Below are 13953 nucleotides of genomic sequence, written 5' to 3'. Positions count from 1 at the left end.
ACTAGCTTTTGTATAGCTTGCTTAAGTAGAAATCTATAACAAACTGCAAAGTTCGCTCCATGTAAGGAATCCGGATTTCGGAATCCGGGAAAATTTTGCATGTGAAATCTGGAATCTTGGAAATTTTTGCCTGTGGCATCCGGAATCCTGGACCTTGAGATCCGGAATACAGAGCTGCAGGAATCCAAACTGCCACTAACAACTGGAATCCGGAATCCCATCTCCACTGAAAAAGATCTGGAATCCAGTACCTGGAATCCGGAAACCACCGCGTGGAATCCAGAATCCAAGACCGTCTTGGATTCCCTTCCATGGGGCGACAAAGTGTTCAAAACACAGCAGCGCGTGTGATTGCTTGCTTACGTAAGTTTGATCGTATTAACAATGCTCTCAAGCAGCTGTACTGGCTACCTGCAGTGAAGCAGAGAATAATTTTTTAAGATTAATCTTAATCAATATATGTTTTAAGGTACTTAACAATTAATTTAGCTCCTGGTTATCTGGTAGAACTATTGTGTGTTTATTAATGAACCGGCGAGGTGCCTTCGCTCATCTTCTGACAAATGGCGCTTTGTTATTGAACCCTAACTAAAGACATACGGTTCTCAGGGCCTTTTCAGTCATTGACGCCGATCTGCCTATCGATATTATAGATCGATCGACGATGTAAATAAATTTAAATCTATCGTTCTAAGCCATATTAAAAACTATCTTTAGGATTCTATTTTTTATCATTAGATTTTTTTTGTTGTTGTTGTTTCTGCTACAATGTAAAAATTATTGTAAAGCGCTTAGCTTAGTACTGAAAAGTACAAGCGCTATATAAATATATTATTATTATTATTATTATTATTATTATTATTACTATTACTATTACTCCTTGGTTCGCGTAACCATTTCTAAGGGATTTATTTCCAGATACTGTTGGCGACATTTTCAAACAGGGTTTCTTTTAGTTTGTCAGTTTATCAATTAACAATTCACACTAAAAAGAGCCATTTTGGCCAAGAAAAAGCCAATAAAAACCGACCCACCACTTTGTACTCGGTATGCTTGTTCTGGACAGATACGCCATCGATATTCAATCAATCAATCAAATAATCAGTCTTTTATTTGCCATTTAATTTCTAATGTCTTATTACATAATCTGGTAGCAGGAGATCTCTGTCGCTTCGTGTAAGGGAAATGTTTGCTTGTGGAATCCAGAATCCAGGAAAATGTTCCTCGTAGAATCTGAAATCCTCGGCTTTGGAATCCGGAATACAGCTGGAAGAATCCGGAATGCCATTAACGAATGCAATCCAGAATCCAAGTTCCACGAGGAAGACTGGAATTCAGTAAGTAGAATCCGGAATTCCTGGCGCGTGATCCAGAAACCTAAGACTGTCTTGGATCACCTTACATGAGGCGATCCCTGAAAGCTCAGCTGAGCTTTTCCAAGGAGGTCCGCTTTAATTAATTTAAACATCACAAGCATTCTTACTGAATATGATGGCCTTACGATTAATCGTATTCATATAACTAAACATTTAAGTTGTTCTTGTCAGTAAAATTAGGCAGTAAATTCAAGCATTAACATAAAGGATTAGGAAGTCAGAATCCTTCGTAGCAAGAAAAAAATATCTTGGGCGGCCGGCAGACCAAAAACGGACGAAATACGATTTCTGGAAGTCAATTTCAAGGGACACAGTCAGCTATAGGACCGCGCTGACCTAGACACTACTTTTGCGAGTTTGAAAAGCGACAAGAAAAGCGATTACCTCAACCCGAAATCAAATCTACGCGTCGGATACATCTAGAAATCTGCTTCAATCCTGCCTAGTGTTTGATTCGATCCTCGATCTTTTACTGAAAACTTCTTTGTGAGCAAACTTTTACTCATCCTATTACACAATTTTATCGTATTTGGTTAAAAACAGTATTCAAAGGAACGTGAACAGAAAAGGTAAGAAACGGGTAGGCGCCGGGCGGGAGAAATCGCCTTCGTTTACCAAAGTAACAAGAGAAATGAATCAGTAACATTGGCGAGCAAATAGTCGTTATATACATTTGGAAATGTGATGGTAAAGATTATATATTTGGAAAATCAAGCCTTCTCTACCTTGAACCTTCGACAATGATTGAGACTTCGTGCAATTTCTCACCTCTACTGATGTTCGAATTCGGAATTATTCGTCGATGTTTGGCTTTCCTGGAAAAATCCATCGGTGAATTCTCAATGGTATATAAAAAAAATGCGTTCTCTTATATGGCTTATGCCGGTCTATAATAACGATTTCAACTTGCAACTACTTAAACTCTACAAGATTTGTTTAGAGTATTCCGGATACGCTTCTCACTTTCTGTCTCACGCGCGTCTTGTGACATGCAAATCAGCTAAGAAATGGTATCTAACGCGCATGTGCATCAGCTAATCGTGTCCCTTTAATATAGTACAGTGGAACCTCGGTAAAACGAAGGGCCATGGGGCTGGCAAAAATTGTTTGCTGTAACGAGGTTCTTTTGCAAATACTTTACTATTACTGGGGTAAAGAATATTAAATCATTCGTTATAGAGATTCATCGAGGTTTCACTGTACTGTGCGTGTCAAGCGCAAGGGGAGGGTGATGGGATCGATCAGCGGGTGATCTGCATGTGACTATATTTAATTAACATATATTTCAACTCTTATTGCAGGCCAGTTATTGTAACTAACGTAATAAAATCGAACAAATCTGGCTTTCACGGCAGTAGGAAAGGAGTGCTTCACAATCGTATTTTGATCTGTGTTTCCTTGGAACACCTACGAATTAAAAAAAATGAATATTTAGCAATTAATGAATGAGGCTGAGTATAGGATATGAAGAATTAGGCAGATCGAGGCCGAAACTTAACTCAGTCAGAGTTAAGTCTGGTTGTTTGCAGCATTTACAAAACGTTTCCGGAAAATCCATTTAGAAGGTAAATGGAACCTGAATTTTTGGGTTGTTTCAGTGTAACATTTCCGGGAGCACTGGAACATCAGAAAAGGTATTTTTACGGAAGAATATCCCAAACGGAAATTCGTGTTCCATTTTCAAGCCTTGGCGGCCGTTATTTGGCAAAAGGAACTGATTCCTACAAATGATAAACCTGATTCCGGGGCGAAGTTTACCAGCCCCGAATTTTGCCTACCATCTGCCCAAACCGTGAAGCGACCGGTTTTCCCATGTAAATGGTAAACAGCCCCTGTTTCAATCTTGTTTTGGGATCGCAAAATTGGCTCCGGGCCGCAAAACGGTTTTCTTCGGTTCTCTCAAAAACAAAGAGATCTTTCGAGGAAAACACTATATGGCTTTTTTATACTTACTGACATCTAACTGTATACAAAATGTAGCCCGTACAAAGACGTTGTTTTATTTTTCTTTTCGCTCTATTTTAAAAACACCGGCTAGCACGCAAGAAAAAGAAAAATGAGGAACTATTTTCTTCTTCCACCACCCCTAATCTCTTGCGCTGGCGGTCAATAAATCCCGCGAGGATTTTATTTATTATCACGCGCGCTCGATGCGAGACTTTGAAGAGAAAATAGAGGGTGGGTGAACAGGCTATACAAAAGAGGAACGAATTTGAATTTTTCCCCCTTGCTGCAAATTGGCGATGTTGGTTGATTTTTGCACGGATTAGCTCTAAAGTGTTGTCACTTTCCCTCCAGTTTGCGTTAAGGGAATAACAAGGCAGTATAAAAATAAAACGGCATATATTCACGATCCTTTATCTAACCTTCTCAGTATTGTTCTCCTCATAAGAGTTCCAAGTAATTCCGTCTTTAGACATACGCAGAACGTAGCTTGTGGTCCACTCGCTGTATCTTGTAATCCCTTGCGTTGCTACTCCACACACAGATCGAACTTTAGCCATATCAACTTGAAGCCAGTCTGTTCTAGGACCTCGTTTAGTTTTCGGGGTCCATCCTCCTGCACCCCATCCATTATTGAGTCGGGCGTTGTATGGGTAGTACCCTGTACTGTAGTAGCTGCTGGCCGTCATTTGAGCATTTGGAATCCTGTTAGGATCTGTCACGCCAACAGGCTGGCAACCTGCAAAAAAATCATTGTAACTATAAATATCATAATACAGTGGAATCCCACCTTAGACCCACCTCGTTATTACGGCCACTTTTTTTGGCCGCCTGGCAAAAACCGCCATACACTTTCTTGTAAAAAGACCCTCGTTAATACGGCCACCCCGTTGATACGGCAATTTTTGGGGGGCCCAATGGTGGCCTTATTATCGAGGTTCCACTAGATCTGTATAAAGATTTAGCCAGGGCTAAAAGCGACGCTCTCGGCGTTACTCGACTTATAATTTAGTCGCACAAAAATAAAATCGTGTAATGTTAAACGGCCACAGCATTATGCACCTATCAATGTAAAGCCGGCGGGCGGGGGGAGGCAGGGCATGGGGTGGGGATTTGAGATTTTTCAAAAATTTGCCGTCAAATTCCCTGCCCACAGGCAAATCATTCCAGTCAAATGCAATAAAATTGCTATCAAATTGCCACATTGCTATCAAATCTCCCAAGGCAGAACCCAGGAAAGGCACGATGAAAATATCTCCAAATAAAAGTCTGCAATCTTTATTGCTGCATCACCAATTAGATACATGTTCCTGTTACACTGCAATTATACCTTTTAACCATAATCCGTGTTACACTACGTAGAATACAGAAACCTTTCGGGAGAAAGTCCACATATTGTAAGTTTAAATATACCATTCTTAGCAAAGGGTACAAAGAAAGCAGCAGAAGTCAGTTTTACAAGCTTAATACAGTGATTGTAGCGAATGAGCCAGACACTGATCAATTGTACTTGCAAGAATCGCCTTGGTTTCTCTTTACTTCCGTTTACTTTGATACCACAGTATCTTAACAGGTTCAGTTGATCAAAAACACGCTAAAACAAACAAAATTTGCGGACAAAACAGTGAGATCCTCTCAGCTTCCGCTTGTTCCCGTTGGCCTCCATGATTTCCAGATCTTTCCAGACCGTACGGCGCATGCGTGAAGCGTGGATAGCGGGAAACATATGTTCGGTCTCAGTCTTTTTCGTCCGAGTCAACAGTCAAATATCTCCACGTCGGGCGAAGAAAGATTCAAATATCCCCTCCCCTGGGAGAACAAGTAATCGGCTCCTGACCAGGAGCCGATTACTTGTAGCCTCCATATGTGCAGTACCCTTGAGTCAACCCATTCCCGTAAAGAATTATTTTTAGAACAGGCTTTCCCGCGAAATTACTGTGTTTTCGAGGACGTCCGCATATTTCTGTAGTGAGAAAAAAATGTCGACGAAAGAGGGAAATTGGCCAACAAGTTTACTCCTTGTTCAATCACCGTAGCTCCTGCCTCCGTTCCTTCCCTTACAACCGAGGAAAGCTGGTTTCGAGTTAATATAAATAATATGTAATCTGGCTTAAAAATATTGCTATATTTTATTGCAACGCACGAGGTCGTGTTTGCTGTTGTAGTACTGCTCGTAATGTTGTATTCCATCCCCCTTATTTAAAAGGGGCTTTTCAAAGAATTAAAAAGTGAAACTCTTTGTTGGAGAGCCAGACTTTTAAAAAGGGAATTGGAGCGCTTACGAGCTCTTACGGTAAGGTCTGCAACGGCTGATTGTGGAACCCGCGCGGGGGGGGTACTCCCATACATTACCTATACGGGTATGTGCCGCCCAAAGGGGTCGTGATTTTGAAGCTCCTGATTTAGAACGGGGTATCCATTTCAGAGGCGTTTTCTAGAACGGGGTATAATATTTCGAATGCATCAAAGCTCCACTGTTGTAAGCAGCCATTTGAAATTATTCAAGGATAGATTGCTTTTAAAAATACGGCTCAATGCGTTAACAAGCAAACCGTTGTACTCTTGTTGCCTCCTAGAACGGAGTATAAAAAAGTGGCCCATTTCTAGAACGGGGTATCAGTTTGGGGCGAATTCTACAACGGGGTATAAAAAATTGGCCCATTTCTAGAACGCGTGTCAATTTTAGGGGAAATTTTTTCTAGAACGGGGTGCCAAAAAATACCCAAGTGCCCCCCTCCCCCCCCCCCCCCGGGTTGTGGAACCGGCAAATCGGAGGCAATTTTGCGCCTTCCGCGGCCTTTGTAAGTAGAAACTGTCGTGTCTTCTGTGTCTTATTTACCGCAACCTGGGACAGCGAAAATCAAGATGTTTTCTCATGATTTTGAAGGATTTCCTTTAAAGAAGCAAAACGTCGAAGTGAAGAAAGGTATCGGTTTATGTTGTCCGGATTTTTATTCATTTTGATGGTGCTATATAAGTTATTATTTAGTTGCCACAAGACATGAAAGCTACAAAAACCCTTTGAGTGCAGAATTATCAAACTCAGGAAGAAATTAAACTCTGCTTGGCAATCACACTATTTCTCAAGATGCTACAAGATTTTATGGCCGCAGCATATACTTGTAGACCTCAAAAAACTGCAAAAGGAATATGCAGGAGGACGTGACATACCGAAACATCTAACTTCCGCTGAGAAACCTTTGAGAACCTTTCAATCATTCAAGGATTTTAATCCTTTGAAGTCGCTAGCCCCATCGGCTCGCTCCTTTTTTAATTTTATGACTGCCTGTTATTTTCCTTGTTTACATGTTACTTAGTTGCCTAGTAGCAAGAGAAAAATACCAGGCGTAGTAGATTCTGTATCGACAGTTGTTGTACTGTGTAAATGAAACCCTTAGCATGACAGTAAATTTCGCTTTTAATTCGATTTCATTCCTGTTGAACATCTCGTTGTTTTGTTTGATATGTCCTCTTGAAATATTCGCCGTTGAGATTGTATGTTATCAAAAGCCGTTTTCATTCACAGCCACATTAATTATTTGGGCGTGGCCCAAATAGAGTAATGGAAACGGCTTGTTTTGACGCAAATGTGCAATAGGCACGCAATACGTGTTAGCGTAAACAAGGCAAGTAAACAAGCGAAGCGAGGCGAGTGTCTGCCACGCGAACGTCTTGTACAAGGTAAGAGGCATGTGGGAAAGAAAGCTCTGCTTGCACACGGCACTTAATCGCACTTTTACGATCTCAAAAGTTAATCTGACTCTTCAGTATTTTTGCCTCATCCAAATTTAGAAGTCTGAAGTCCAGGGATGAAATCTATCAAAAATATTTGGAATATCAACGTCGGGTTTTGGTCACAATAAGATCACAAGCAACGAACCTTGAAACACAGAAACACAAAAAACGGATCGAAATCCACCAATCACAAATCATAAACAATGACCTTTTGAACCCGTTGAAGAAAACTTTCGTTTCCTAAGAGGTCCGCTAAGATGATTGACGTCTGACATTTTTTTGACGAGAGGATCGAAATGCACCAATCATAGAAAGACAGTTTTAATTGCATGTTTCCTAAGAGGTCATCTGAATTTGCTGTTTTCTTCATTTTATTTCCATTTTTTGTAATTGGTCGATTTTGTTAGGTCGAGTGGATAATCCAATGAGGGACGATTTGGATATCGCTTGATCCGAAATTTTTCGAAGCAACAGTGAGAATCAGTTTGGATAACATTTGGCCGCGGCGTTTCGAGGAACGTGTTTATATAATCCCGGGTTAAACTTACAAATGCACACACTGTTCGTGGTAAGCCCACACTAAAAAATAAGACTGAGTGTTTTCAGAATGGGCTGGTCCGCGAACTCAAAGAAAAACAAAGGAAATTATCAAGACATTCAATGACATCAAAGGCTCATGGACCCCATAGACGTAATAACAAATCGGAATTTCAGGAGTGTACGTGTAAAATGGGTAAGAGTTTGAATAGAGCTCGAGGAATGTTGAACAAGTTTGAGAGTCGCAAGATTTGTGTAGCTGGTTTTCAGTGTGACAATAGTGATTTTGTTTTTTGCATTGCGGAACACAGCGCGTTGCCTGTAAGAAAAATCTGTTCCGATGAAGGAAGAGACGATTGTCAACAATTGAAACCAAAAGGGACTTAGGCTTCTTTTGGAACTACTGTGATAACTGCAACAATTCTTTTTATTATTTCAATTTTGTTTAGCAGGGTGACGGTTAATGTACTTGTTTTTGTATTGCGTGTTGTGTTTTTTCATGCGATGCTGTGCGTCGGGATTTTGCATTATCAGCAAGTTTTGTGTTAGTGTTTTGATGGCAGCGAGGTGACGACAAGAGAAGGTAATGAGCTAGTTGTACAGAAGGAAAATTGTGTTGTGGAGGAAATAAAAGAAGTTGAATTGAGATGTGGTCGTGGGAAATTTATTTATAACAGAACTTTCAATTTCATTGGTTTAAACCAGGTTAGTCCATTATATTTTCGGCACGACAAATTACCATAAAATCGAGATTGTAATTCGAAACTCGAGTTGTTTTCAAAATTTGCATAAATCGGCCGCTGCAAAGAAATATTAGGGACCTTAAGATACCCTGGACGCGGCAGTAAAGAGAACGGAGAAAGGCTGGAGCGAGGACGCCGCCATCTTCGCGGGAAAAACAAATTAAGATTGAGCAGGTTGGGTTGAGTGCTCGCCTGACGAGACAGGATAAAGTAATGCTTTCGTGTTTTAATTCCATGACTTTCAGAAAAACTCGTGAAGTCTTCCTTGATTGATACCTTAACGATCTTTTATTGGAGGAAAAATTTGTGCTGCCGGCTATGACTCCAGTTTCTCTAAAAAAAAGCAAATTTCTTCGAGGGAAACTTGAGGGTATGATCGGAGTTCAGGTTATCAGCTATTTGTTGCCAGACGTTTTCGCTTTCCGTTGTTCTAGATCTTGCTTTAAAACGATATGGTTCTGTTATGAGAACTTCCCGTACTAAGGCGAGATTTTGATCTTGATTTTTGATCTTGATTTTGACCGCTCCATCGCTGAACTGAAAGTGAACAAAACAAAATTATAAAAGTTAATAAATGAACCATGGCGTCTTGTTCAAGATCTCAATTTTCTCCGACATGCATCTTCAAGTTTATTCGACTTCTCGTCTCTTAAATTTTTCAAATACTATCCTAAAGCGAGAACGTTGTCCCCTTAAAACAAGCAGTTATAGTGTTACATTTATGTCGAAAGACTCAGCGCTTTCATTCTCGGTTGCCACCAAAACACTGAACCCAAAAGGCTTGATAGCAAAAAAATAAGAGTCAATCTTGAGAGAACACCACACTAAAAAACACTTAAATGTGTCTCTTGAAGTAAAATGGATCGAAAATCCTGTACGAAAAGCAATTTCTGCACTGAAAACAAGAAAACCAACTCACCGTTTTACGAGGCGGCCAAACTTCTAGTTTTCACCGTCGCGACTTCAGGTCGACGCTGTGGCATTATGCTAATTAGTTCCAAGAATTGAACATTTCACTTCCGGCTGACGTCCTCCTCGGCCGCGTCCAGAGTATCTTAAGGTCCCTATTTGGGTTACAAGCGCTTCAAAATACTGTACCTTCAGAGCGGCATAGCTTTTACTTGTTGTGCTATATCTTTCAAAACTATCGATCAATTCTAGTTCAAGACTCTCAAAGCAGCGGTTTAAATGTTAAAGCCCGTGGCTGGTTGAAATCGTCTCTTATTTGTTTTCAAACGATTTTAGGATGGATCGAATCGACTTTGGATCGATTATTATTTTATAAGCTTGTGGTATGAACGAAACCTTTTTTTTCTCGATAAAGTTCACTCAACAAATTTAGAAAGATTTACTTGACTTTTCATATGTGGAACGAACTGACTTTTTTGTGGAACGAACTGACTATTTTATGGAACGATCTGACTATTGATTGGAACGATCTGACTTGGAACGATGTCAACGATCTGACCATGGAACAAAACGAACGGTTACCGTCATACCCCTAGCAGACTACCAATGAACAAATTAAAATCTTTGTTACAGAAAACACGGAAAGTGACACTTTTTGTATGGAAGAGTATTCGGAAAAATACACGATTGTCGTCCGAAATTCATCGTTACGTTAAAAGTAGAAAAGGTTTACACTTAAACAGGTACTGAAGTAACAGTAACAGTGTGAAGTTTTTACTTAAGGGGCAACTCCAAAACTAGTTCGTAAACGAGGGAAGGTGTATCTGTCGTCCAGGCATCAGAGCACAGGCGATTTAGGTGGAATGAGATATCCAAATAGGCTTCTAAGTAAGAATTTGCCCCTCTGTACATGTAATTGTCCATTTTATGGTGCTTAAAACAGTTTGAATCACCGGGTTAATTTTGGCCAATTTAAGCTTTGTACTGATATAGAGAAGAATCCAGGATCTTCAGTTTATGTAGATGCTACAAAAGCAATTAATGCTCCATACTGTCATGGAAATGTTACAGGATTTGGGGAAAATGGTGGACAACGATGTGTCGCAATGAGCCTGTGCGCTTTAATTTACAGTAAGATAACAAAGATGACTTCAGTTGATGATATGACTCAAATAATGATTGTTGGTATTCAATTATATTCTTGTCTGTCACTGCTTGCAAGACAGAATTGCCAGGAATGGTTACAGTGTTTGAGCAATTTTTCCACCTTGAATACAGTGACAGTTATACTTGTAACATCCATCACTACTTTATATGCCACTCACAGGTTACAGCATTTCAAACACTCTTGGCACTGAACTACAACTCATTCATTTTAACGGTGGCAATTATTGGTGTTGGTATCTACAGCACTGAGGCTGGGGGATATAATGTATTTGATTCTCATGCTAGAGATATGTATCCTAACAGTCATAGTCAAGGGACATGTGTATTGTTGGAAATACCATCCATGCATAAATTAGTACAATATTTTTAGACTCTTACATAGGAATGAGGATATATATGAACTTAAAGGTGTACATATTGCCACCTTTTGAACCTCATCTTTTCTCAAGCAATGTTGAAAATTGTAGTATATCAAATGTTAATAGTTACCAATATTCCTGTTAACAGTGCTGCCCTATAGTAGTTTATGCAATGTGATACTCTCTTATTAATTCTTGTGGATACTGGACTTTAAGGAACTTTATTTGCCCTTGTTAGTAACCGGAATACACTATACAAAGTTATGGGTGTGAAAACACATCTGTCAGTATCAGTGGAGCTGAGATAAACCTTACTCTCCGGGCTGTAACCACTTTGTCCTATGTTGCAATTTGGCTCCAAGCATGTCTGCATTGAAGATGTGCATATTTTCAAACATTGTCGTGAAATGACACTATTTTTGTTGTGGATTGGGACATACTGTATAAGCTGTGCGGTTCAGCAAACAAGTGCAGTAAAGGATTTGTCTTCTCTGGTAAGATATGATGACAGTTCTTTAGCTGCAATAAGGCATGTTCAAAGTATCATACCCGTAGTACGACCACGCCCAAATATACGCTCACACAGCGTCTTGTTACTGGGCTGCCTGTGCGCCCAGTCATAAAATGGGCTTTCGGTGGTCTGCGGCGAAAAACGGCCTCCCGGGGGAGGGAAGACACGAGGGTCTGGTACCGAGAAACGATGTTCTCACAAATGGTTTCATATGAGTTTCTCTTGCACGGAGCCTTTCACGGATACTTTTTGTACCTCGGCTGCGCTCCCCCTGAAAAACCCACAAAGCGTTGCGAACCTGAAGAAGGCTATTTGCGTTGTTCGAAGCGATTCGATCATGGGAGTCACTCTATAATTTTTTTATTGTTCGAGTTTAAGTCAGTTAGATGATGTTGGTGCTGGGAAACTCAGAGAAATGCTCGCGTTGCATTCAAACCGACACGCTGTTCACGGTAGGTTCACACTAAAAGATGACTGTGAGCGTCAGGTTTGGAACGCCGTGGCCGCTTCGTGAACTCAAAGAGAGAATTATCGATCGATGTAGTACATGAGCAATTAAGAAGCACAATTTATGAGCAAGGTATTTCACCAGTTGACGACACTATGGCTGAAGACTTGATTGTAAGCCTTCGTAGTCAGTGAAGCGAACAACTTAGTTGCCGATGAATGGCACTACGCACGTCCATGAGCGAGGGACGTGACAACTTTGCCATGTTAGAAGACTGGCTTTTCCTTTAAATATTTCCTTCTATTTAATGCAACACACGCCACTTTGGAGGTCTAAATTTCGGATACTGAGGATAAAGAAGACACGGACAAAAATAGGGACTCTGAGAATTTCGCACACAAGTTTAAAGCTTCACCGGGACATCCCACCCGGGAGCTTCACAGAGAGCGACTTGAGGAAAATAGGAGCTATTACTGACAAGGTTTGGTGACTGAGTAGAGCATACAAGTGTAGCCCACGTCGAGGTTTCAGGGGGTTTGCTTTTGTTTGTATTTGTATCTTGCTAAGCTTTTATCATTAAATTTGTACATGATTTTGTGATCATAATTCTGTGTTTTCGCCCATTCAGCAAGCACGCAAAATTGATGTCAGCATTAGCGAGTTTCAGAAACATGCCTTTGAAAGTTTTCAGCTCTCGTGATGTTTCTTGATGTTTCTTTTACCATTTTATGAAGATGTTAACTGAAGTCACCGTAAAATGGAAACTTAAAATAGCGTATAATCCATTTATCTCGAAACATAACACACATGACTTATACGACCTTTATTTTTGTAAAGGTGTTTTGAATACGAACGAACACAGTCAATGTGAGGGGCAAAAACAGCACTAACATAAATGAACCATAGGGTTTTAACTAATATAACGGTCAATTATTGTGCACTGAGATGAATCGCTTGAAAAGAGAGACTTCCCTTGAAGATGTGATCAAAAGTAAACAAAGGCATAATAGTGCGTCACGTTCAGTCTTTTTAACATCCAAGGAGTCACTGTGAATAGTGTTTCCATATTGTTTAGCTGTCACAAAAACTTCGGACGAGTTATAAAGCGGCATAGTTATCTTCCATGAAGAAAAGTTCGTCTTGGGTGAGACAAACAGAACTGGAGCGAATTTTTAACTCGCATCGGTATCAGGTAAAAAATATGTTATCGATCGTTTCATCAATTTACATTGTTTGAAGTGCGTGCTGGTGAACGCAACATGCGAGCGAGAAATCTTTAAACTTTTTAGGTCTCAAAATGCAAAGGATTTTATTCCTTTAAGTTAGAGAAAAATACCATGAGGGAAATCTTAAAATGAATATTTTTCTTCTTGTGGAAAAAATAGTGCGTTTTCTTGTAGACTGTGGACCGCAAATTAGGATCGCACTTTTCACAAACATGCGAATTCTGAAGTTCAGAAGCCAACCGACGATTGCGTTTTACGCTGCTGTCAATCATCTTAACGGACCTCTTAGGAAACAAAACTTTACTTCACGGGTTCAAAAGGTCATGGTTTGTGATTTGTGGATTTCGATCCGTTTTGTGTGTTTCTCTGTTTCAAGGTTCGTTGCTTGTGATCGTAATTATGATTGACGGCAGCGATAAACACAACTGTGAAGGTGACTTTTGAACTTTAGAGTTCGCATGTTTGTGAACTCCGTGCAGTCAGTGAGGCCCCTGGATCAGGCGGGATCAATGGGCAGTTAACTGTCTGTTTTAGTATACTTCTGGTTTTCATACAATACAATATTTCTGTCTAGTGTAAATCAGCTCATTATACTCGTAGAACGACAACAATTTTTGGAATTTCCAGTTACGTCAAATTAGTTCACGTTATACTGTCACGCTATATTTTGGGGCACAGAGGGATTAGGGGAGGGGTACGTGGAAATAATGCAAATTGTTTCCTGCTTAGAATTAATGGCTAACTTGTCTATTTTTATTCATAATGGCGGAATTTAAAAGTTATTATACAGCCCCCACTTAAAAATGGTACTCTTTTTTTTGGGTTACGAAAGTCTTTCAAAAGGGTACAATGTGCTGAATGAGTTTATGTTTCAGTCTCACATGAGGTTCTGTCGCATGCAATGGTTGCCGACAAGGTTTTATGGTAGCCTGAGTGTGTATAGCCGCCCCCTCCCCTAAGAAAAAATAGCCCCTTGGCAGCCCAGTTAAAAATCGCCT

General features: G+C 40.1%; 1 protein-coding gene across 1 annotated transcript in view; it reads right to left on the bottom strand.

Annotated features, from left to right (window-relative positions):
- Window positions 1-2645: 2645 nt before the first annotated feature.
- The window catches only part of LOC140923937 (uncharacterized), a 34959-nt gene continuing 23651 nt past the window's right edge, over window positions 2646-13953 (bottom strand). The window contains exons 16-17 of the mRNA XM_073373954.1: window positions 3743-4059; window positions 2646-2783 (exon numbers count right to left, since the gene is read on the bottom strand). Of these exons, the coding sequence (XP_073230055.1) occupies window positions 2646-2783; window positions 3743-4059 (455 nt within the window). The remainder of the gene's footprint in view (window positions 2784-3742; window positions 4060-13953) is intronic.

This window comes from Porites lutea, chromosome 14 (genome assembly GCF_958299795.1).
Source record: "Porites lutea chromosome 14, jaPorLute2.1, whole genome shotgun sequence".
In the NCBI taxonomy this organism is placed as follows: domain Eukaryota; kingdom Metazoa; phylum Cnidaria; class Anthozoa; order Scleractinia; family Poritidae; genus Porites; species Porites lutea.
Note: the sequence above shows the minus strand (reverse complement) of the source record. Positions and strands in the feature narration are given on the sequence as shown.